The sequence below is a fragment of the Mustela putorius genome, unplaced genomic scaffold (assembly GCF_011764305.1).
Source record: "Mustela putorius furo isolate JIRA1106 unplaced genomic scaffold, ASM1176430v1.1 tig00003867_pilon_pilon_pilon, whole genome shotgun sequence".
NCBI lineage: Eukaryota > Metazoa > Chordata > Mammalia > Carnivora > Mustelidae > Mustela > Mustela putorius.
In genome coordinates this window covers 14,554,132-14,580,874 of record NW_025422019.1, presented here as the reverse complement: position 1 = coordinate 14,580,874, position 26,743 = coordinate 14,554,132, and the positions used below count along the sequence as shown (strand labels likewise).

At 40.8% G+C, this 26,743-nt stretch overlaps 1 protein-coding gene across 7 annotated transcripts in view; it reads left to right on the top strand.

The window, feature by feature from the left end:
- NCKAP5 (NCK associated protein 5) overlaps nt 1–26,743 on the top strand; it is a 971,589-nt gene that overhangs the window by 861,280 nt on the left and 83,566 nt on the right. For all 7 annotated transcript variants that reach the window (XM_045066496.1, XM_045066499.1, XM_045066498.1 and 4 more), the window contains 3 exons: nt 1,043–4,812; nt 5,535–5,712; nt 12,889–12,964. In XM_045066496.1, the coding sequence (XP_044922431.1) occupies nt 1,043–4,812; nt 5,535–5,712; nt 12,889–12,964 (4,024 nt within the window). The remainder of the gene's footprint in view (nt 1–1,042; nt 4,813–5,534; nt 5,713–12,888; nt 12,965–26,743) is intronic.

The following is a 26,743-nucleotide window of genomic DNA, read 5'->3' as shown; positions in this document are numbered from 1 at the left end:
GTTGATAATGTCTTCCTCACGGTGTTGTTCTGAATATTAAATCAAAGCCCTATTCCAGTGGTTGCTACGCAGCAGATGCTTGGGAAATGCTAGCTTTCTCCTTTTGCCCCACCACTTCTTATTAGCAGTACTATGAACAAGAGGAAGGTCTGTGCAGGATATAATGCTTTTTCTGTGTCGTTTTCTTGGTCAAAACTAGCCCTGGTATTTGGAATGGTATGAGGAACAGGAAATTGACCTTTCTTGGTAGGTGAATCATTACCATAGGGTTCTAACAGCTAAGGAACGTCCTACTGTTAGATACATATGTAAGTGTCTCACAGATGTTCCCCTTCGACCAAATAAAATCCTGAAGTCACAGAAGTATCGAACCTTAGAGTGGAAGGGACCATAGAGATAGGGACCAACTTGCTTTTCCATTTGCCCTCTCTACCTTTCAGAAACACTGTACAGTGAGGCCATATCTGGTTATTTCCTAAGTGTACCTTGAACCTATCTTCATGATTCAGGCCTTTGCTACTCCACTTCTTCTACCCAGAAATCATTTCCCCCATTTATCAACTAAGACAAACTTACCCTTCATTCAAGGGCCAGGTAGGTTTTAAAAAAACAAAATCAGAACAGAGCAAAAAAGTCCTTATATGCATTTCATGGTTTTTCTTAGCAGAGGTTTGATTTCTCTCCTCTGAATTTCTGGAGTTCCTACTACATTTGTGTTGGTCAATTATAAAACACAAACTTGGGTATTGCTCCCTTGACTTCTAGCTATTTGCACCCAGTCTCCTCTCCCCTGCTGATCTACATGCTCCTCGAGGACAGGCTTCTTACCTACTACTTCAATATACCGTGGGTTCCTTAGCTTAGAAGCTGGCAAAACAGAGATTTGCTACATTGTTAATGATTAATTTGCATTAAGTCATTAAAGTGTGCATTTATAAATGAACACTTAACTGCTAGAATCAAGTCTAATGACAAACTTTTCCTTTTTACGGTTGTGATCCACGTGGTTCAGTGATTTCTGATACCTACTTTTCTTTCCTAGAAATCATCACAAAACTGGGATAAAAGGCTAAGTATTGACTCTTCACTCCCGAGTGGCTTTGCTAGTCCTACAGATGAACTACCTCCAGCTCGTATCAAGGAAAGTCACATTTTGGAAGGACTGAGAAAGCTACAGAAGCGAAAAGTGCTACTTGAACCCCCATCGGTGATAACCAAATGGGGTTATAAAGATTGCATGAACTCCAATGAAGGGATATATTCTCCAGGAATTAAGAGCAGCAGCCTCAAGGACTATCCCCCCTGCAAACCAGCTGACAGGAGGAGCCCCTGCAAGGAGCCCCATGAGACATTTGTTTATGACACAGATTCCCACGACGACGCTGACGAGGACTCTTCCTCCTTACCCTTGCTCCAGGCAGTTCCAAGCCAGGGCTGCAGGCTGCACAGTCGTCAATTAACCCACAGTGTTTCTGACAGCCTATTTGGCTGGGAGCCGAATAGAAAACACTTTTCAGAAGGCACATCCTCAGTTTACCCAAGGGAAAGGCCTGAAAAGCTGGCCAGTTGTGCCAGCAACTGCCCCTTGGAGAGGAAGCTGTGCCCGCATGCACAGATGCCTCAGGTACGGAGAGAGAGAGAGCCGTGCGACCCTGGTTCTGGCCATGTGGCTCTCAGTCTCCAGCTTTCAGACACCGATGACAATGAAGCCCTCGACGAGTTGCACATAGGTAGCAGTGACGAGAAAAGCCCTTCAGACTTGTCACTGACTGCCGACACTGACAAGTCCATGGAGAATCTGGACATCCTTGTGGGATTTGGAAAATCTCAACTTGGGTCTCCCGAAGAGGAGGAAAAACAAGTACCCATCCCCTTAGAGAGTCGGCCAAAGACATTTAGCTTCATTAAGCAGCAGAGGGTTGTAAAAAGGACTTCTTCAGAAGAATGCATTACTGTCATCTTTGATGCCGAAGACGGCGAGCCCATTGAATTCAGCTCTCACCAGACAGGCATTGTCACCGTTACCAGAAATGAGATTTCCATCAACCAAGCCCCTACTGGACCCAAGGCAGAACACACTGAACTTTCACCTCAGGGAATTGCTCATTTACAGCCGGGAGCTGCTGCAAGAGACTACACTTTCCTAAAGAGACCTGAAGAGGAAACCAAGAAAAACATTCCAAAAGGTGACATAGATAATATGGTGGTGGCCCACAATGGTTCCTTCAGCCCCAGGACAGTAACACAAAGTCCTCAGCGACAAAGACCAGGCAAACCAGCATTGAATTTGTCATGCCAGAGTAGTTCTAGGTCTTCGGTGTCCATGGGTATCTATCAAAAGCAGAGTCTGACAAAAGGCCCTGCCAGAGGCAAGGCTTCACCTCAGAAGTCAAAAATAATGGAGCCTGAAGCCTCAGCAAGAGTCCCCTCCTCTGGCCCCGTGTCTCTTGAAAAATCTCCAGCCTTAGCTCCTGGGAAACTCTCCCGATTTAAGAAGACTGAGGTCCCAGCACCCCTTTTTGATTTACATATGGATTCACACATTCCAAAACACCCCAGCCAACTGCTTCATGGCTCCAAAATGTCCAGCAGAAAAGACTGGGTCCCATGCTCCAAGAGTCAGATTCCAGCATCACAGTTGCTGCCAAGGTCCCTCACTGAGCCTAGTGATAATGGAGAATCCCTGACAAGGGACAAACACTGTGACTCTGGGCCAGAGGCAGGGGTGAAGTCACCTTCCCCCCCACCCCCTCCAGACAGGTCAGGCTCCCTTCTCGTCAGGCCCAGTTACGGCTATATGCCACCACCCTCATCAGCCAAGCCTGAAACCAGGGTCCCCAGTGAAGCAGCAAGGACTATGTACAAATCCCCCCCTCTGAAAGGACCCTCTGCTCCTATTATTTCTTCTAATCAGATCCTGGCAGAAGTGCCGGGGAAGAAACCTTCTGTGGCCTTCAGAAAGCCTGTCTTCACTCACCCTTCACCCTCCACAGAAACAGTGATTCAAACCAGATGTTCCGCACATACCCCCTCCAGCTCCTTTGCTGTGATGGCCCCAGGGCCCCCAAAGGTCTCCCCAAAGAGAGGTGTCCCCAAAACTCCACCTCACCAAATGCTTGGGACCACACAAATGGACCCTGGGTTACGGACTCCCAAGAATTGCCCTTTAGCCCATGAGGCACTGGAAATCCTGTCCTCCAAAAGTGTGTCTCCAGGAAGAAAAGGACAGCTGAATGACTGTGTCCCCACATCAGCTAAGCCTTCTTTCTTAGGGGTGAATGAGGCACCATCATCTCAGGTTAGCAGTCACTCATCATCACCGTCTTCCAAAAGCCATAACACCCCATATGGTTGTCCAAACGCTCATGAGAAAGGCCTGAAAACTCGCCTCCCAGTTGGGCTCAAGGTTCTCATGAAGTCTCCCCAGTTACTCAGGAAAAGTTCCACGGTGCCAGGGAAACATGAAAAAGACAGTCTGAATGAAGCCTCTAAAAGTTCTGTGGATGGGAGCAAGTCTAAGCCTGAGGACGTGGGGAATCCAGTGAGCCTGGAGACCGTAAGGGATGAAAGAAATGTGACTCCACTGGGTTTTCAGGCACAAGAGAGGCTGCCTGAAGGGATTCCCCTGGATACAACAATGCCAGAGTCATTAGAAAACCGCGCCCCTGGGGCTGATGGAAAAGATGGGGTAGAAAACAAGTCTGTGAAAAGATCCCTCTCCTCCAGTAAGCCACACCTAAAACCAGCCCTAGGCATGAATGGGGCCAAAGCCCGCAGTCAGAGTTTCAGCACTTACTCAGGAGACAAGCCCCCTACACCGCCCATGGAAGGGTCCGGCAAAGTTCGAACTCAGATTATCACCAACACTGCTGAGAGAGGCAATTCCCTCACCCGGCAGAGTTCTTCCACGGAAGGCTTGCCTAAGACCCCTTCTGCCCCCATGTCTGATGGTCTTTCCGGTGCTGGGAGGCCTCTGGGGCATCCCTCCTCCAGGCAAGGCTCCCCCAGGAGTACAGGCAGCTCCAGCAGCCAGCATGGGAGCCCAAGCAAGTTGCCTTTGAGAGTCCCTCCCAAATCCGAAGAGCTCCCCACCCCATGTGGAATGGAAGACCAGGAGGGTTACCCCGAGGGAGGGGGCCCCAGGGAGGCTGTCCCTGAGGAAACAAGCAGCGACCACTACAGATATCCACCCACCCCAACAGACTGCCCACAAGCCCTGCAGAATCTTGGGAGGACAGAGCATCCGACCAATTTTGAACCGAGCAGGACATCCAAGCTAGAGACTTCTGGAAGGTGTCCAGATACTTCTACAACCAGGACTGGCGCTGTGAGCCCCGAAGCCCCCCTCTCACCTACAATTGAAGAAAAGGTCATGTTGTGCATTCAGGAAAATGTGGAAAAGGGCCAAGTGCAAACAAAGTCCCCCTCTGTGGAAGCAAAGCCAAAGCCCGGGCCTTCTTTTGCCAGCTGGTTTGGTTTTCGGAGTAGACTTCCAGCTCTCAGTAGCAGGAAAATGGATGTCTCCAAAACCAAAGTGGAAAAAAAAGATGCAAAAGGTTTGGGGTTTGGAAACAAACAACTAAAATCGGAGAAGAAAAAAGAGAAAAAGAAGCCTGAGCTGCAGCGTAAAATAGAAAATGAACTTACCAGGAACACCAAGGTGGCGGAGAGTCCAGACCGTAGTTTACGAAGCAAAAATGATCTGAAAACACCGCAAGGCATTTATGACCAAATGAAGTTTGAACCAAGAAATAGACCCAGTCCTGTTACATGTTCTACTAAAGATACGTTTATGACAGAACTTTTGAACAGGTAACGTGTTGGCGAAGGGAGGGTGTGAAATGTCAGGGGGTTCCCCCCACCGAAACTAGGAGAGTTGTTGACTTCCCACCCAGTAAACCCTAGGCAAGCATGTTTTCATACAAGCAGAAATGCAGAATAGCAGTCTTTTCTACATTAGCCAGAATTTAAACAATGAAATAAAAGTTAGCAATAAAATGATAATTTAGTCCATGTTACTTTGTTAACCAAACCAGTGGTCTTTGAAATTAAAGAATGGGGAGTTTTATCAAGGTTGATAGGAATTCAACCTATACTGGAACCATGAATGTACCCACATGGCATGAAATGGAAGAAAATTATACATACATTTTAAGGTATGCCGACCTCATTGATTGTACCAAGCAAACGTATACTTAGAAACGTTGCAGAGGTAATTACATTTCCCGCTGATCTTAAGCCAGACTTGTGTTTAGCAATCACTCTTCGGTGGCTTTTATTTTGCTCCCTCCTCCCCCCACCTCACAAGCAGTTAAAAAAAATAAAAATAAAAATAAATTTTTGTCAAATCTAAACTGACACACTACTGGAATGTCAGATGAAGATTTGATCAAGGCCACTGACAAACATTTATCACTCAAAGATTTAAAGACAAAGAGATACAAAGAGGTTACTTTAAACATTAAAGGATTGGGAAAAGTAGTGATTGAAGAAGAGCAATGTAATTTATCAGAGGAATCACTTTCTACCTGCAGAGTTGATAAGAAAGCAGCTCAACAGACAGAAAGTGGATCAAATAATGTTTCCTGCAGGAATGTGTTAAAGGGCAGCTCCCAGGGCTCCTGTCTCACCAGCAGCTCTGCAAGCACTCAAGGAAACCACAAGAAAAACATCAAAACCAAGGCCGATGTGGAAATACCGAAAGGCTCCCTGGTAAGTGCTCCACCCATCCTGGTTTCGAAGTGAACCTGCTTGGGTTCTTTCTCCCTTTGCTGTTGGAAATGAATGAGCAAGAGATTGGGAAGGGTAGGAAAGTTCTGGAAAAAGGAGAGAAAGCTGGTGACGGCTTCCCGCAGAGAGGTGGCAGCGAGATTGCAAACGGGCCGCTCTTTCCGGTAAGGCTGCTGCATTAGCTCCCTTTCAGGAGGACGGTAGAACCAGACAGTGCTGGCAAATGACACTGTGATGTCAGCTGTCATCTTCAAATTCTACTCCTGTGCAGGGGATTTGTTTGATGATCTCTTCCTTCATTCCCAGTGATACAAAAAGGAAGGAACATGGTTATGAAAACCAGAAGTGCTAAACAACTGGAGAGAATATTGGCCATTTTGATGATTCAGTTTAAACACTGTTCCTTTTTTTGGAAGTTCTGTCTATATACCAATTCCTCGCACCTAGACAGGTGTTAAGACCAAGAAATCTACTTTGCAGCTTGACTCCCTATTATGCAGTCTCTTAATTGTGAGGTCCAGAACGAGGTAATTTCCTTTAAAAAAAAAAAATGGGTGAAAGGGCATTTTCCATTTCCCTAGCACTTGCTAGTTTCAAATAATAGTTTTGTTTTAAAATTACCTTAAGTTGCACTGAGTCTCCTTACATTCCTTCTGTTCTTGCATAATTGCGTTTCTTTATGTAAGTTTTGAAGCACTTACAGTATTAGCGTATCCATACATGTGTGTACTGCCACCATTTTCTTAGGGAAACCTAGTAATTATACGTTTTTGGTTGTTTTTTGTTTTTTGTTTTTTCTGGAGTGGTTTAGAGGTGATTTTAGGAATAACGATTGGCATTATTACTTATTAAGAATTTCATAGACATATTTCACTTGACAACAAATGCACACTTTTCTTTCAAAGAGCTCTGGACTCTGAGGAGCTGTAGTCTTTTATATTAAACTCAGAAATCCTGTGGGAACTATGTTCTTTGCAAAAAAATTTTTCTCCCCCCCCCCTTTTCTCTTCTGGGCTTCCATGGTATCCTCCCTTCTTTGAAAACACAGATGTCCCCTGCATTATAAAAATCACAAATTATAAGCATATCTAAGACTGCCCTTGTAGTGTCACCGAAAGGAAAGAGAGAATGAACGCTTGGAAATGTGCAATATGCCAGAAATTCAATCCCACTGATCTAAAACTTTGATAGCCTGGCAGAGCCCCTTATCAGAGGCACTCAATTTAACTATGCCCCATTTAATATGTTTCTGACAGCTTAGGGTATATCTTCACTGCACAGAAGTACCAAAAAAAAAAAAAAAACAAAAACCAAAAAAACAAAAAGACCCTCTGTTTGGCTTTTACAGTTTCATTTTTACTTTCTTGTTACTTCCTAATGCTAAAATAATTTCTGTGCTTTTCGTCTCTCGTCTTCAGTCTTTCACAGTGTAGAAATAAGTGTCCTTTGGTCCTTTCAGAATATCTACAAGAAACACTCTTACTGTTTTCTCTAAAGTACAAAGATTCCCTAACCACCCCAAAATACATAATCAATTGGGATATGCTAATTTTTTCTAGTTAGCTACAAGAGGAAATTAGTCATGCTGGGAAGCTTTTCCATATAGAGGAATATTATTAACCTCGGTAGCTGACCAGCCCGTCTTTCTTTCTTCTTCTTCTTCTTTTTTTTAATGTAAAATACAATGTTTTTTGTTTCATCTCTGTAATCATCAATGTGGAGTGGACGAAAATTACTAATTTCAGAGAGGACATTGCCATAGTCTCCTTTGGGACTAGTACAAGACTAGCAGTGCAAATCTATTTATTATATGTTATCAGCTTACACAGGAAGTAAATTAGATGCAAAATAGGATATATTCTAATACCATAGCACATTGATGGGAATACCCATGAACCTCTTAAAATTCAGAGTTTGAGGGAATTTTCCGCTGCTAGGGCTCAAGGTAAATTTGCTGTCTGCTTATTTTAAACTATGTTGCAAAAGATTCTTCTCATTGTAGTCACTTGGGATAGAAACAAGAACTGCACATAATACATGTCGTATGTCTTTGGGTTTTTTTTTTAATAAAGTCACTGTTCAAAATCTTATATTACCATCTCTTCCCTTTACAAACCAAGACTTTATTTCGTTATAAGGGTCCTCAGGGATTTTGATTATTTTAATCTGTGGTGATTATAATACAAAGATTATTTCCATACATACAGCTATGTATGTAGCTGACCTCCATTTAGTCTGCTACTAATTCTGTATCCATATCCATTTTCAGGATTCCTAGATACATTTTTAAAAATGCGTAAAAGTCCCATTAATTCTTTGCAGAATTTAATTTTTTTCTACTTTCAGAGCCTTAATTAGAGTCTTCTGTCCCCATTTAGGCCATCATTTACAGACCACTTAGCTCTAATTTTTGTGTAATTTAGACAAGGGCCATGTTACTTTGTACTTTTACTTGAATTATATAAAATCATTATAAGAGGGAGAAAGGCATCCCCAGGAAAGATTGCATTGGTATTAAGTAAATAAGCAAGGAAGAAATGCGTTCTATTGCAGCATGTCATAAGTCCTTCCTTCCTGTGGATTCAGATAATTTTGTGGAATGAGAAGTCTCAAGGGAAGGCAGCTCCAGGCTCCTGTTTAACTATCACTGGACAAAATAAAAATTGTTAACAAAATTAACAAGATCGTATACTTTCATAATGCGCTGGGAAGAGATGGCCTTTTCAATATTTTAATTTAAAGTTTGAGTATTTTTTTCTCCCAGTGTCCCATAGTCTGAAAAAGAAAATCACGTATGCTAATACAAAAGCATCAAATACTATTCCATTAAAATGGTACTGTGGTGATGAAATAGGATAAAATAGTACAATAATTACAAAAATTGTTATCATCTTATTAAGTTCTGCAAAATGTTATAATTTCAGCATCCTTAATTGAACAGTTCTAAGTGCTATTTTGATGCTAATAAGAAGCATGCATATTTCACCCTCCTCCTGCAAATTTTTCTAAATGACTAACTTTTCTAAAGGTAATGCCTTCTGGAGTTTTCCTTCCAAAAATTACTTCCTGTCCCACTTAGGTTCATTATGTTCTTTTCATTTGCAATAAACTTCGACTGCAAAATGTTGTCTTCTTGGGAAGCAGTTCCTAAGCAGTTCAGTTAGGATGAGTCAAGGAAGAAATGTAAGCAGAATTTCAAATGAAAGGTATCCCCAAATGTTGGGTTTAATTCTAAAAGTAATATATAATGTAATATATATATATATATAATGTAATATATAATGTAATATATATATAGTACATACATACGTAATATATAATGTACATACATACATAATATATATATGTTATATGTACATTGTGTGTGTGCATATATATATGCACATATATATATATATGGTGAATTATTTTCTCCATTTTCCTCCAGGTTCCTTTGTAAGCTCCTTCCTCCCTGTGCTTTCTAATAATAGGGGTTAGTAGAATATAATGGGCACAGTGACATTTAATGGTTTCTTGTTAGAGATCAGTATTTGGTACAGTTTTTGACTACAAGGGCAGAGCCCAAAAGATGGACAAGAGTTGAAAATGCACCATTACAAGGCATCCAAAGTACTGACAACAAAGTTAAACCAAAAATAGCCAAGAATTATTGCCTGAGTTACGTGTAACTTCTTACCAAATAGGATATTGCTGGACATTAATTTGTATCAGTTCCTGTTAGAACAATGGCCGAGAAAATTCTGTATCTGTAACCACCATTCTTTTCTGAGCCAAACTTCTTGATTTTGTGAAAACTCTCATCTTTGAAGTACTTTGTCTCGTGAAGATCGTCACAGTTGTCTCTATCTTTGGCAAATTCTTAATCTTGCATTGCCAGCCCCTTAGTCCCAGGAAAGTTCCCACAACCTCTCACCAATACCCAGCCACTGCATGATCAAGAGTGAAAATTAATTTTAAGTTCAGCCTATGAAAAATATAAATAGTAAGGGGAATCAACTGTCAAAATAAATTATGCCCCTCATTTCCATAGGCAAACGGATTTCTTTAATAACCGCCTTGCATTGAAATCTATTTGTATAGATAATTAGAGCCAACGAGTATGCCATTCTAAGGCACTCCCCCATTTGTCATTCCTTCGCTGATTTTTCACCTATCTTCTTCGGATTTTCCTGTCACGGGTCATCTGCTCCTCATGGGTCATCAGCCCAGGAAACCTGAAAGAACTAGGGGCCTTTCCTCTGATAAGTCCCCCGAGGCCATATTTAGCATTTGCTGTTAAGCAAATAGAACCCTAGGAAAGTTCTGACAAGCAGCTGACAGGTAGGACTATAGGACAACTTTTTTTTTTCCCTTTCCTCAATATGATACTCAGAGAAGGGTGGTAGTTAAGTTCCACAAATGGATTAGGGAACCAGAAGGGAAGGGAAGCAGAGAATTTAAACACACACACACACACACACACACACAGTCTCTGAAAATTTTTGCTACTCTTGAATAAAAATAAAATTTATGTATACATGGAATACTGCCTACATATCTAACTGCAAGACACTAACAGAAAATAGTAGTTCTTTGGAAGGTCTGGGACGGAGGACTGTAACAATATGGCAAACTCTGAAAAATTTAATTTTGGTAATGAATAGGGGCCAGAAATGCCCACTCTAAAACCGAAATCCTCTGTGACCTTGAAGAGATCACTAACACTGTATGAGCCTCCTATCCTTTATCTGCAAGGTGAGAATCTGATTTTAACTATTGGATTCTTTAGAGTCTCACAGACTGATAGAGAGGATGATTCCCCAATAAACCAGCAGGTGAGCAGGGGATACCTTCAAGTTTAAAATAGATCAGTGTTGGGCACCTGGGTGGCTCAGTGGGTTAGGCCTCTGCCTTTGGCTCAGGTCATGATCTCAGGGTCCTGGGATCAAGTCCCACATTGGGCTCCCTGCTTTGTGGGGGGCCTGCTTCCTCCTCTCTCTTTCTCTCTCTGCCTGCCTCTCTGCCTATTTGTGATCTCTGTCAAATAAGTAAATAAAATCTTTTAAAAAAAATAGATCAGTGTAGAACCTAAAGGAAATGCTGTTTTACATAACAGGTAAGAGAAAACATGAGACATGTTTTCATAACTGTTGGTATGGGCTGAGAATATAGAGATTTCCTTGATGTCTTTCTAAATGAGGATGGAAGTTTCATGTTGGGTTGTTAATGGAAATGTAGGTAGTTTGAGATCCCTTTGTCGGTGGGTCTTTTGATAGCCTTGTCACAAACAGGTCACTGAGCTACACAAACTTTGGAAGGCAATTAAGTAGCATGTTAGCCTTGCTCATGCTCACAGTGCTTTTCTACTCTGCTATCCATAAATGTCCACTACAAAGGGTCCACAGACTTGATGAAGTCTCCCCCAACCCTTGCCCCGTTCCCCAAATTTCTTCCTCTGGACATGCTAAAAAACAGGGAAGTACCCATAGAGCAGAGAGCTGATGGGGGGAAGAAGTGATGAATGTGGCCTCTGGATATTCAGTCCTTGGTCTCTCCTTGTGGGGTTCAGGAAGCCTTCTCCATACTCTCTTCAGTCTGCCACCTTCTGGCTCTCAGCACGTCCAGAACAAGCACCAAGGACATTCTGATATTGGAATTGAAGTTACAAAATATAAATATCTTATCTTATTCCATTAGATATGAAAAATAGGTAAAAAGTCAAAAGCTAAATCTAGCTCAAGGTCAGTATGCAACCATATGAATTTCTATATTGTGAGTATGAAATAAGAGTTTCTTGGCATTCAGCTCAAGCTCCTGAGCAAATCCACTGACGGCCTCTAATGTATGTGCCTAAGCAGAACCCCACTGCATTCAGTGCGCAGTTCACGTCATTGTCACTGGCTTCCCAGGTGACCGATGGGGATGTATTTTAAGAGAGTGTTTTAGGGTCATTCTGCCAACAACCACAAGCTGTCTTGAAATTGAGGCCAAGTCCACTAGCATAGTCAAAGGAAAATTTGAGAAAAACAAAGTGCCCACAGATGAACACAAATCTGCAGTCAATTTTACTGAGTTTGAATCCTGGTTCCACTACCTTGGCAATTACTTACCTGTTTCTTCAGGAGGAGGAGTCTAACAGTAGCATGTAGCCCGCTCTGGGGAGTTTGAGATCATAGGCGTGAAAACTGTAATTGTGTAATACTGAGTAATCCGTAGTATTTCAGAGTTTGCCTTTTAAATAGTGGTTCGTACTGGTTGCATTGTTGTGACCACTGCCACTAGATTGAGAAGCAAGGGACATAAGTCTTAATCCCAGCACTTCCACTTACAGTATGTTGAAGGAAATTTGCTGGAGATAAGAATTCTCATTCATAAAACACTGTGACTTATTCAGGTCTCTCTAGAGTTCTGCCGAGTGCTAACCCATTCAGCATCTGGATATTTCAGCTGAAATAGAAGGGGAATGTTTTTGACCTAAAAAATCGATATAAATGTGTCACTGCTCTAGTTCACTAAGTATACATCACAGTCACCTTATGTTTCATCATAGAAAGAACAAAAGAAATCATTTTCTTAGAGAGTTACATTCCAGGAAAGGGTCAGGAGATCTAAGTATATTTCTTTCTTCTTATTAAAATAACTTGTGGTAGAAGTCACTGTCTCTGGAGGAATTATATTTCCTTTGACTTTAATTTTCCCTAACAGCTCTGTGTTATTGACTTTATTAAGTCTTAAAAGCCAAAGCTGTATCTTTAACATCTTATGGAGAATTAGGTGCCCTGTAAATCCTAATTTCCAGGTCTAGGGTTATGTTTCTGAAAATATACTCTTGCTCTCGTAATTAAAATTTGTGATATAGCCAAGTAATAGAGTAGGGAAAAGTAGAATGAAGAAAATATCTATGCATGCATGTATATATATATATATATGTGTGTGTGTGTGTGTGTGTGTGTGTGTGTGCGTGTGTGTATACATAGATGCACACACATACACATTCACATATATGTATGTGCAGGTATATGTGTTTACATGTATGTGTGTGTATACATGTATGTTGTGTGTGTATACACACCCACTCACACATACCCACATTTGTTACAGAATGAACCATCATTCTGATTGTGAACAGTCTATTTCATATAACAAATAAGTACTTACATTATTTTCTTGTTGCTGCAGATAAAAGAAGCAAGTGTGAGCCTGCAGGAGGATGAAGATACAGTTGCAGATTCCACGTTTCAGAGCCACATCATAGGTAAACATTTACATCTTGGTACATCTTTGTGGGTGATACTTTCTGAATGTGACCTTCTTTCAGACACAGTGTGTTCCTATAGAGCGTGTCTCACGCCTAGCCTCTGTGAGGACTGGGTCTTAACTTCTTTTTTTTTTTTTTTAATATATTATTTATTTATTTGAGAGAGCGAGCACAGGGGGAGGGAGGGAGAGGGAGAAAGAGAGACTCTAAGGCAGACACCACTCACAGGGTGGAACCCTGCGTGGGGCTCCAGCTCATGGCCCTGTGGTCATGGCCTGAGCCAAAACCAAGAGTCAGACACTGTACCTACTGCTCCACCTATGCGCCCCAAGGACTGGGTCTTAACTTCTCACACATGGTTATTTTTGTCTTCTCGAATACTGGAAGCTACTGTAAAGTAAGTAGTTCAAAACCAGACCTGTCAAGTAAACATCAGTGTTTTCAAAGCAACACACTGTAAACCGACGAGAAGCAAGTCCTTGTGGACACGAAAAGAGAATAACACTGAGGATACATAACTTCTCTGGGGACAGCAGTCGACTTCGAGTCCATCCAGTGTCTATAATTGTCTCAGGAAGCATTTACCTAACTACCATTGGTTAGAAATGAGGGATGGTAGCTTTCTTAAATCGAACTTTTTTTTTTAATAGAGTGTATTTTACACAGAGAACTTCACGACTTAACTTTCTTCATTATTTCTGGGAGAACCCTGAGTGTGAATAGTCCTGTTTCTGGAATAAGTTTGATTTGTCAACTCCTTCTTGAAATTGTGCATCGGCCTAGATTGAAGGGACTCAGCTTCCCAACACACTTGCTGACCCTTTGCTGACCTGTTTTCAGCAGCCAGGAGGCAGCTGGTGACAGAGTAGTTGTCTGTGACTGTGATCCTTGTCAGGTGACGGAAGAGGTGATACCTTCAGCTGTTCTGGGCCACCGTGGATGGTTGCAGAATTTGTTTTTCCTCAGGCTCTAGGAATTGCTGTGCGAGGAAGCATGCAATTATTTAGTATTGCACAAGATTATTTAGTATTGCACAAGACACCGAGGCATGCTGGAGTAATTTCTACCAATCACATTCGGTATAGCAGTTAATAGTGAATTCCACATCAGAGGTCATGACAGCCCCCCTTCTCCCCCAGATTTCTGGTTTCTGCTATGGTGAGTGTCCACTGCTTCTGTCCCTTCAGCTGCCAGCTCTGAGCCCGTCACCACTCTTGGAGCCCTGCTGGTGCACTCGGGGCCTGGATTTCTTGAATATGCAGAAGTCTTCTGCAAACTCTAATTTACAGTCTATCTCAAAGAGTTATTGTACCCCCCGCACCTTAATGAGACTGGCACGCCATTATTATTCTTTTCATTTGTAATTGAGGATAGAAAAATCTTAACACACAACTGAATGAGTACAGTCTGAACAAGATTATTATTCCAAAAATACATCCTTTATTATAGTTTTCAGTATAAAATGCTTAAATTGGTATCAGTTGTGTGTCATTAGCTGATATGCAAGTTAAATACAGTTTAAAAACCTTCAAACATGACACTATGTAAAGCCCCGCTGAATCATCATTTTTCCATAATGAGGTGTTCCTGGGCCTATGAAATAACATATATAAAGATAGAGGCTGCGTGTTTTTTAAAAGAACTACAGTAATCTATCCTTTAGTAAACTTCCACTTTTTTTAGATTTGCATTGTTCGATATGATAGCTAGTAGACACAGGTGGCTATTTCAGGTTCAGTTTCAATTAATTAAAACTATATATAATTAAAAATTCAGTCCTCCATTTGCACTAGCCACATTTCAAGTACTCAGTGGCCAATATTCATGGTAGTCTATATGAACATTTCCATCAGCATACAAAGTTCCCTTGGAAAGTGCTGCTTTCGATTACTCTCAGGGAAGTATATTTGGACCATATTTCGGACAGCGGGCTGACTTGGTCTGCACATAATGTAGATTTATCTCCTCACACTAGGGGAGAACTATATGATAAGCTGCTCTTGGCTACACGTGAAACAACAACGACAAAACTGACCAGCCGTTTTACATAAGTAATGAAGTCATTTAACCATCTTACACAATTAAAAATCTGGAGGAAGGTAAATATGAAAGAAGGCTAGTAGCTCAACAATGTCATCCAAAGCCCTGGCTTCATGTCCTCATCTCTGTTGTCTTTGGTTGCAAATTGATTCCTGACACTCTAGGCATTCCATTTACATTCAAGGCACGAAGTATAAGGAAGAATAAGAGCTTCTTCAGAATCCACCCCATAGACACCATCTTTCACGGCATTGATGAGAACAAGATCATGAAACCAATCCTAGCTGCAAAGGAGGCTGGGGAAGTTCATATGTTGCTTCTATTTATTGCATGAGACAGCAGGGAGAACGTGGTTGAGAATATTCCCTAGGTTAACCAGTCAATAAGATCACCACAGCCAACCTTCTAAAACTTCATCCATTTCTTTCTTTCTTTCTTTCTTTTTTTTTAAGATTTATTTATTTATTTATTTGACACAGAGACAGACACAGAGATCACAAGTAAGCAGAGAGGCAGGCAGAAGCAGAGAGGGAAGCAGGCTCCCCTGCTGAGCAGAGAGCCTGACACAGGGCTCGATCGCAGGACCCTGAGATCATGACCTGAGATGAAGGCAGAGGCTTAACCCACTGAGCCACCAGGCGCCCCAAACTTCATCCATTTCAAGACTGAATAAGGCTCAATAGATCAAGTGGTTATTTCTTTTTATTCTAGAAGAACGGCTGAGAATATATTTTTAGCACCCTGATAAACCAATATTCTTCATTTTGTCTAAACAAAGTGTTGTCACATAGCCTCACAATATTATATAACCATAGAATGTTTTTCCACTCACAGTAACTGAGCAAATCTAAATATATTATGCTTCTAACCAAATATCAGCTAATGTCTGTCACAAAAAAAGAATAATCAGAAAATTTGTGACCTAAATGTTTGCATTTCTGTGGTTAATAATAATCACGTTGGTTTAATCAAAGTGTTATGAGTTGATTACAAGACAAGATATCGCTAACTAAGCCTGCTCTCTATTGAAATTCAAGATTCATGAATTAACTAAAATAATACAACTAAATTTTTTCTTTAAAATCACCCTAATAAATGTCAGACTTCCATGTTAATAAGCAGCAAGAAAATGACTAGCCTAGCCTAATAGAAATCTTAACACAAATGATCACAAACCCCATATTTCTAATTGTTCTTTCCTGCTATTTAACTGTAATAGGTTCACCCTACATATTATATTAATTATCTAATAGGATTAAATGATCAGTGGGAATTAATTCAAATAACACTTTCTTATTAAAAACACCAGCCAGTGAAAGCATCAAAAATAATTGTCTAAGCAGAGGCAGAGGTTCCAGAAATTCCCATAAAGAGGAGAAAATGTCTTTTGAGGAGTTTGAGGAAGAACCCAAGCAGAACTGAATGATATCCAAGAACACAAGGACTCATGGTCGATGCTAGGAAAGTGGAGGATGCATGTTATTTCCTACAAATTTTAAAGAGGCACAAACAGAAAGCTGTCCAATAGCCCAATGGGCAGATACCCCAGTGCCACATAGGGTCATGAAGTCTGTTTACTCTCCCCTGTTGGCTGGGTGCCTTCTTAGTTTCTTCCGAGAGAACCCTTCTGGCTCTTCTCACCAAGGGAGAGGATGACAAAGGGCATGGTCTGGCCCCGGATCTGGCTTTCTTTGGGGGAGCTCTGCGGAGTTGCCTTGGAACTCTCCTACCCACTTCGGGAATTACCTCCAAGGGATCTTTCTGGGGTCCAGCCAGCAACTAATACATTATGCAGGAAGATAATAGGTGCTCAATAAGGATCCCCCTGTGACTTAATTATTAGACTATACACCAGTTTATTCCCATTGTCCCATTTCATTTTCTTATTCCCTGTTCTCTCTAGACTCTAGCTAGCTAATCTGGTAAACTGAGTCATGTCCACATTGGTGGAACAGTAGATTAAGCAGGTGATTTTTCAGGTCACATATTTGCATTATAACAAAGACTCAAGAAAAGTTTTACCTCTAGTTAAGAGGAGCTCTTGAAACATTTTTATTCAAGTTTCAGGCACTCACATCAATGGTTTGAGCAAATTATAGGGTGAGGAAGAAAGGACAGAATGAACCTGACTTCAGACACTGAATAACTCAAGAAGCAGTGCCAGGGAGGAAAGTCATTTTGTCATATAAAAGTGCTTCTGAGAGATAGCCTGCCTGAAAGCGAAGAAGTGGGACAGCACTGTGTTGAGTCAAATAGAGGAGATTCTGAGAACCAGGTACAATCTCCATTTCCCATTAATATAATTCATAGACCTTGTTCTCCTAACCATTTCACATCCAATCACAAAGCATTGAATCTACGTAGCATTGTGCCCAGTCTGGAGTTTGATGGAGACAGAAAGAATAAGAGTCCCATGCCGCATAGTTACTATTGTCACAGAATCTGTAGATCAGATTCCAGTGAAGGTCAACGAAGGCAGCAGCTTCTTCACCCAACAGAGGAGAGAAGTCCTAGCCTGATGTCAAAATGTCTCCAACTGTGGTTCTTAGGATGGAAAAAGAAGGTCTCACAGACTCTTGATTCATGAACCTCAGTTACATGGAGACTAAGAACCAGGACCTGGATGTTTATTTCAACTGCATGGAAAAAGCTCCGAAACCTCCTTTTTTGTATTAATATTAATGACCTAATACCATATGGTCAACAATTGTTATCCATACATAGACTCTGCAGTTTGAATTACCCAGACCACAGTTATTTTAAATCCAAGACAGGATTTCCATAGTTACTAGTACCACTAGTGTCAAGTTCAGATCCAAGTGAATGAAACCCCAGAGTACCATGGTTTAAGTAAGAGCAGAAATTTCTTACTGCCACACAGGACAGTGCAGAGGAAGATGATCCAGGCTGATAGTCTCTTCCTATCTTGTCCTTCTGGTTCATTTGTTTTTCATTCCCAAGGTCACTTCATTTGTTCAAGATGGCTATTGAAAAACCATCCATTTCCTAACCAGCAGGAAGAAGTGATAAGGAAAGGTATAGTTTAGCCTTTTGTAAACACTTAACCAGCACTTGACCTTTCCCTTCTGCCATTGGTTAGTACTTAGTACATGCCAGGCAGGAGGCCATATGTTCAGAAAAAAATACAAAAACAAAAGAAAACCTCCACGAGGTTCTCTGGAAGAAAGGGAGAATGGCTTTTAGAGAACATGTACCAATGTTAGCCAGCAGCCCACCCTTTCTTTACCAAGTCTACCTCCTTGGTACAACAAACACACACAAACTTTCACCACCATTTAAGAAAACAACAACAACAACAAAAAAAAACGACAAAAAATAAATTAGGATCATTTTTGGAAAAGACATAATTAATTCTAATGATTGATGCCTAGTTTTTGTCTTGCATGACCTGAATGACCACTTTCTATTAGCATATTTTACCTTGAATTACTTTTTGAGAAAATGTACCGAACTTGGATTAGTTTGCCACCACCATATTTATGAGTAATGTATACTTGGTCACCCACAAAGTATGTAGAGGTTCAAATAAATCTTCTGTTCAATATAATGCATCTAGAATTTTCCTTTCTCTAGAATGACAATCAATTTTCCTTTGTCTAGAATGAAATACCAGGGCTTCTGCTACTGTAGCTGCCAGTCAATTAAAGTTCTTGATAATTATCTGTCTTACTTCAAGAATATTATCAATATCTGACACTGAAAAAATTTGAAAAAGATTAGAAATTTAATGTATACGGAATGACATTCATACTAAAAATAAAATTAAAACATATCTTAAAAGCTTGATCGGACTTTTATAGCTTCTTTACTAGAAGGCTATTTAAGTCAAATGTTGTATTTTGAATAGCGTACTGACATGCTTAGGCTTAATTGAAGGAAGAGTGAGCTATTGATGAAAACAAAATTATGTTCTGTTGACAAAGAGACTGGAACTGAATGGAAAACTACTTAGATAATAAGGCCTATGGATAAAGAATAGGATGCAGTAGTTGACATCATTTGGATTTCATATTAATACTTCCTGGGATGATGCTATTTCTGCATTTCCAAACATAGAAAATGACATCTAAGAGGTACTAGAAAGTAACAGCCTGGGAAAGGAAACTTCACCTGACTACATGGAGTTCTCCCATTTTTTAACCCAAGTGACAAACTTCAAAGGGGAAGCTTTGCATCTGGCAGCCTGAAGTGTAAATTCCACCTGTCACAAAATAGATCCATGGAAATAGGACCTTGTGGTTTCTTCTGACCAAGGACGGAAGTAGTAATATTCATTTTCATCCGCTGACTATCCATTCTGTGCTAAACCTTGTGCTTGGGACATCACACGTCATCCATGTCATCCTCCTCATTTGTTTGTTTGTTCGTTCCTTTGTGTCTGGTTCTCTGTTCTTGTCAAGTGTTGACTTCCTCCTTATGTGTACTTTCCTCTAACTACCAGAGATAGTCACTAGGTAAGTCTTTGGTGGAGACTTCTGTCTGTGAGCATGCTAAAGCCTTGTCTATTACTCCCTTCCTATGTTTTTGTTTTTTTGTTTTGTTTTCCCTCAAGATAGAGAGTTGTAGACTTGGAAAGATGGAAGTATGGCTTTTTTTTTTTTTCCTCCTATAAAGTATTTGCTCCTATAGTTTGCACCAGGGAGCTGAGTTCTACTTGGGTCAACAAGCCTCTATTGCTTATCTTCAACAAGCTCCGAACTGTGTCAAATGCTGGAGATAGGGGATGAATAAGACACAGTACATGTACTCTGTGAACTGCAGTCTAGTAGGGAGACAGAAAAGCAAACAGAAGTTTCTGATACAATGTGATCACAGATAAGTTTGAGACACATTCTGCATACATCTGAGTGTACGGAATAGGGGTGGAGTCCAGCTTTGGTAGAGCCAGAAATATTGGTTTTCATTTGTAAGGAAAAGACAAGCGTGAGAGAATAAGATATGGAAGTTAAAGAGAATTTTCCACTTAGACCAGTGGTTCCCAAACTTTGCTACACATCAGAATTCCCTGGGAGGTCCTTAAATATGCTGATGCTTAGGTCACACCACGTAAAAATCACAAGCTCTAGGGATAGGAGCCATCTTTTTAAAGATCCCCAGGTGATTCCAGTGGGCAGTAAAGTTTGGGAATGACTGTCCCAGTGTTAGGATTTTATCAGCAAGGGGGATGGGAGATGTCCTTCCGCTGAAGGCAAAAGCATAAGCAAAGGCCTGGGGATAGGAATGGGGCATACTTCAACAGAGAAGAGTCGGTGGAAGACCAGCGTGGCTGGAGTAGAGAGTAATTTTTGAGGATAAGGTACAGATAGAGTTGGTTTTGTGGAGACCATGAAAGCCAGGCTTAGATGTTTGAACTTTAGCCTACAGAACAATACACAGACTGTGGAGACTAACATGATAAAAAGTAGCTATCTAACCGCTATGATGCTCATGTTCCAACTTTTCAAATCGAGACCTTTTTACTTTCCCTCGCTTATCCTCGGACCAATCAAGTGCAGTATAGTCAAATGTGCCATATTGTTTCCTCCTGTGTGGTGCCATGATGAATAGAATCATGTATTTATGTGAAAGGGTGGGTATCCAGGAAAACATAAGGATTTCCAAAGGGCTCTCTGCCCCAAAAGATCTCTCCTGGTAGTCTACTTATTAATTATGTATATATATCCTACTTAGTATTTACTTTAGGTAAGGGTTCTTAAGTTACTTGTCATGCTTCACCTGGTCTCTGGAAAGAGTAGACATTCAGTATCACTGACTGAGAGCAACAGTGTGTTTTGCAGCTTGGTACCAGCAAGATCCTAAAGGATGAGTCATCAAGTTGGTACATTCTCCTTCCAGGGACCTGGAAAGCAAAAGAAGGAATGGCTTGACATTTAGGAAAGGCAAGGGTGTTATTCCTCAAATGGGGAAGCTCAGCTGCTAAGGGCAGAGGCAGACAGGAAGCCTTAGGGGCTGGCATAAATTAACCCAGGTACTAGTAGGGGACAGGGCCCACTGAATAGGCAGTGGTAGACACATTAAATAATTTTTTGCCTTTTATCCCCACATTTTTTTGAAGGCCTGTTGCTCTATAACATAAAGTTGGAGAATCTGAAATAGCTGTTCAGTGACTTCTTTTTGTACAGTTCCCTCGATTTCTCAGAAGGCAGTTAGTTCACTTAAAGTAAACCTAAGGATGTGTGTGTAACTTATGGCATGGTGAGGAATAGGTAGGGGTCAAAACAAAGTCAAAGAACAGAGTGCCTCAGCCCCAGAAAGCTGCCCCATGTGACAGAAAATTCTGAAAGAAATAAGATGATGGCATATATTACCTTAATATCTACTACCTATTAAAAGCTTTTTTAATGCTGGGCCCTAGCCAAAATGTTTTATGTATGTTGTCTTGTTCTATCCTCAAAGCAACCCCCCCCTCAATTTACTTACTAAGGTCATCCTTTGCAGTAGAAAAATGGATGTTCTGAAAAGTTGCGTACTTTTCTGAGCACCATGGCTGCTATGGAGTGGAGCCAGCATCCAAACCCAGCCTAGTCCATAGCTGTGAAGTAAATAAACCCCTGAGAATGCTAAATGATGGCCAGGTACCTTTTCGGTCACCTTGCAGCCACCACAATTCAAGAATCCTTTTAGCAGATTGCTTGGTCAGGGGTGGCAAACTCAAATAATACCCTGGGTCAAAGAGTGAGACAGGCCCAGACCTGACATACGCAAGCATATATTACATGAGTGATAGGGGGTTGGGGGAATGGAGAAGATACGAACCACCTCAGGGGAGAAGCTCCTTGTCAATTCCAGTTGTCACTGTAGAAGACTGGCCCTATGTGACCAAGTCTTTCCATTTTTCACCAGAAGCCAGAAAGTATAGATTTTTTATGTGACATATGATACATTTTAAAATGTGGGCTCAATTGTAAAAAGCAAATCTTCAGAGACGTTCCTTTATCTGGCAATACTTCAAATTAGAATTTCAAAGTCCTTTCCCAGAACTTCACATCTAAAAGTATAAAATATAATATAAAAATATACATATTTTTCTTAAATGCGTGGTTGATCTGCCTACAAGGAATGTGTCAGAGGCATGGACAGCAAGAGAGCTTGAATCCTCAGTTGTGTGGAGGAGAGGTGGCAGGGGCACAGACTGCTATACCCAGCCTTTGCCCATGGGGTATGGACTAGTCTCTGATGACCTAGGACTAGGGTGACTGGCTATCCTCGTTTGCCTGGACTTTCTTGGTGTTGGCACGGAAAGTCTCTCCGACCTGGATGACCCAGGACAGTGTCACCCTCCCTGGAGCCTGGTGTTAAGGAGCTGAACTTTTGACACAATGAAAGCATAATAGGGCCTCAGCAGGGTGAGATTTAACTCAGAACACATCCCTTTTCCCACCAGCATCAAGCTGGATTCCCAAGAGTAGAGGCACCTCAAACCCAGAGGAAGACTTCAAGCATAACCTCCTAACTCAGTCTCAACACAGTCTTAACTCTAGCTGAAGGGTAGCGGGGAGAAAAGAAAAAGAAAAAAGTCTCCTCTGAAAATTCTAAATCCTTGGCTCATACTCCTTTGGTTCAAGGCACTAATTCAGTCTCTGTGTCCCTTAAACCCCCAAGCCTGAATTTTTTTTTAAGTGTTCTGAATTGTGCTTTTAAGTACTACAGAGAAGAAACTGGAAGAGGGAATTGTTGAAACATGAATGGCAGAATATTAATATCTTTTTTTTAAGATTTTATTTATTTATCAGAGAGAGAGGGAGAGAGAGCGAGCACAGGCAGACAGAATGGCAGGCAGAGGCAGAGGGAGAAGCAGGCTCCCCGCCGAGCAAGGAGCCTGATGTGGGACTCGATCCCAGGGCGCCGGGATCATGACCTGAGCTGAAGGCAGCTGCTTAACCAACTGAGCCACCCAGGCGTCCCTATTAATATCTTTTGAGCTGGGCAATCCCACTGTTTAAGAATATTTGAAATGTATCATAATGAAAAGTTTTAAAAAATGCAGACTCATGTTGATGGTGCTTGCAGGAATACAGCAAAACCCAGCCCAATCTTCTCTTGATGCAACCACTCTGAATCTCACACAGATAAAGTTCCAAGGAAGATGAACTTACAAGAGAAAATCACTAAAAAGGGGAAACAATATCTTCATTAGCAAGTGGCAGGAAAAAAAGAAGACAAACTATAGAATAAGTCCACAAAGACTGCAGAATTGGGAATTATCCAGTAGGGAATATAAAATAAAAGTATTTGATGCATTTAAAGTAAACACAAGAGGAAATGAACGTTAACAAAGGAACAAACAAATGAACAGTCTGGTATCAAAAAAGAATACAATAGAACTGCAAAAGATTAAAAGCTGTTAGTATTGATTACCACTGATGAGAGCATTATTCAGCTAAAAGACAGAGTTGAACAATTACAGAAAATCTGTCACAGAGAATCAAGGGGGCAGATAAATGAAAGAGAGGGTAAAATAATTAAGTAAGAGGTGATAAAATCCACATGTAACTAATTGTATCTCCTGAGAAAAGGAATGGAATGAACAGGGTAAACATAATATTAAAAGAATTAGTGACTAAGAATTTGCAGAATTAAAGAAAGTTACCAATCTTTAGTTTCAGGAAGCCAAATTAATTTCAGGCAAGATGAATAAAAGGAAATCTACACATTAAGATAGTAATTTTATTCCCTTTGGACATATACCCAGAGGTGGGATTGCTAGATTACAGGATACCTCTATTTGGAAATAAAACCACTATCTCAAAGAGATATCTGTACATCACATTCATTGCTGCATTCTTTCCAATAGCTAAGATACAGAAATAATTTAAGTGCCTCTCAACAGATGAGCAGATAAAGAAATTATGGCATGTATATGTGTGTGTATTTGTGTGTGTTGCATATATACACACATATATATTGCCTTTTAGTATTCATTTTTATTTGTATATTTATCACACTGTTGTTTAATTTTTACATTATACAAATAGAATCATATTTTATGTATTCTATTGCATTTGGCATTTGGCATTTTTAATTAACATGATTTCTGCGATGAACCTATAATGGTACATGCTGCTGCGTTGATTAATTTTCACTGCTGTATAGTATTCCATAGCATAAATGTATCAAAATTTATCCTTTCCACTTTTGAAGAACATTTGGGTTGGTTTCCATTTTTTGCTATTGTGACAATGTTGCTATGGCCACTGTGGCATATAGTCCCTGATGTACTTGCCAAGAATTTTTGAAGGGCCATGTCTTTTAAACTTTTTTGACTAATATCCACAGTAATAAAAGTTTACATCATAAACCAGTACAATTCTGGAGATGTGGCTAGACATATATATAATCAACATGTCATCTTTTTTTCTATGAAAACAAAAATAACATAGAAAGTTGATGAGTAACATGAAATTCAACAACAGTGTGGTTGTCCTATGGTGAGGTAGTAGGGGGAGAAGGATATGACCAAAGAGGAGCACAAGAATGGCTTAAAAACACTGTATATGTTATTAAGGTGGGTCATGAGTGTTTATTTAAATAAATTTTCTTGTTGTACATACTCCTGTATTTGTAATGTGTTTTACAATTTTTTTTTTAAAAAAAGATAAAAATAAAAGTACTACCCAAAGCAAAACACAAATATACTTTGGCAAGTGTATCTATCTGTGGGCTGAGTGGGCCATCCTGTTTATCCTTCTGATCTATGCCATATATCCCTCACCCGCCCCATACCCACCTACCATCTGGCTGGCCCATTGGCATCTCCAGATGAGAGACTGGCCAGGAGGAGAAGGAGAGGGGAAGAAGGGAAACAGCCCTGACCACCCCTATAGTTACCCATCATCAATTCTGAAGCACACCACGGGTCAGAGGAGTGCGTTAGAAACAGAGACTGTGGGCAACAGTTTTATCTTTTTTCTCCTCTATATTACCACAGAGAATTCTGAGTTGACCACACGTTACAAATTGGCTCCACTGTCTGTGCCTTAAGTGTTGTTAAAGCCAGCGTTTCTAAACTATTCCCGTGAAGGGAATGAAAAACTAGTGACTGAGAAGTAACAGTGATTTGAGAGGGAGGGAAGAAGGAAGGAAGGAAGGAAGGAAAAGGGAGAGGGAGAAAAGGAAGGAAAAGAAGGGAGGGAGGAAGAAGGCAGGGAGAGGGGAGGAGGGGAAAAGAAAAAGCTTGCCAGGAAGGAGCTTGTAGATTTTCAGAAGCTTGGAAGGCACAGTCCCTCCTGTAAGTCTTCAATCTTATATACCTAATGAAAAACCACCTCAATTAAGGTTATCCGCACACTCACTCTGCTGGGAATCCCAGTGATACATTCATTAAGTCTGGCACATTGGACAAATACCTTAGCGCTAAGGAGGTATAGAGTGCTGGAATGATAGATCGGGTGAGGGCTGTGGCGCACTGTAGAGACGAAAATTGACCTGTGTGTTGAAATGTGCAACTAAGGAAGAAGCGTGATCTTGGGAACAGGGTGCTCTTGACTTGAACAAATCCATACTCAAGAGACATCCTAGAGAAGAGAACAGGATGTAGAGAAAGGAAAGCATCTCAGTGAATCCGTTACAACATGGAGCCTTTTGGAGCTCTTTTTAATGAGTCATACATGTGCAAGTAGGGCTTAACTGAGAGAGAAGCCTTCATTTGTGAAAATGGTAGAGCCTGAGAAAGTAACTTATCAACGTCAGTGTTAATTTCTTTCATCAGCCCATTGACAGAATTTGAGAAGAGTCATTTAGCAATCATCTTATCAGTGGTCCAGTACCTCTCCATTCACTTTGCACAGGATCAGATAAAAGGATGATGTTTGCTTTATCTTCGGTTTGCCACCCTGGCACAGCTAAAAGCTTTTTGGGAAGGGAGAAGAACAAACTGAGAGGTTACCAGGTTATGAAACATTGTCACAGCCAAGCCAGCAGCACTGAATCAATTTCCAATATGTTTCTTCTGTAGCTAAAACCTATACCCTGGAGATGTTATTGTTTGATTATAAAAGCGGGAGGAATTTGAAGAGAGACTTTCCTGCCTCCTTGATAAACAGTCTCTCTGTCTGTAACTCGATTATGTCAACTCCCAAATGGAGGGGAAATATGCTTTAAGGTGACTTTCTGCCCATTTGAAACTCAGCCCTGTGTTCTGCCTTCGGAACCCATTTGGAAGGAATCCTATGTGTATAAGAACGCATTTGGAGTGGGCATCGGCTGTCCTGCTTCTGCAGGAGTGGATTACATTTCCAAGGGTGTTACCTCTCCTCGCCCCCAACCCAGTCATCGGAATGTTTCCCTGATGTCAAAAGTATTTGTGTATAATCGGCTTCATGACAGATCTCTTTCCTATGTAACTCCTAACTTAAAAATATAAAAGCACTTCTCAGACACTGGATAACAATTGACTCCGATTTTAAAAGAAGAAAAGTGGCAAGGAGGAGGCAGTCCTGAGGAATGAATGGAATCAGAGTCCAAAGCCCAGTTTGGGATGTTATGACTTCATACAAAATGCTGCATCTCTCTGTTTCCTCAATCATCAGATGAAGAATTTATTTTAGATGTTCTCTAATGTTTTTTTTGGGGGGGGGGGGGTTGTTGTTGTTCCTGGCCTAACTTCTAATGCTCTTTGAGGGAGTAGATGTATCCCTGAATTTCAAGATGTCTGTTCATGTCGAGATCCCACATCTCGTGTATCTAAAATGATGGGGTTTCAGTTATGGGATCCAA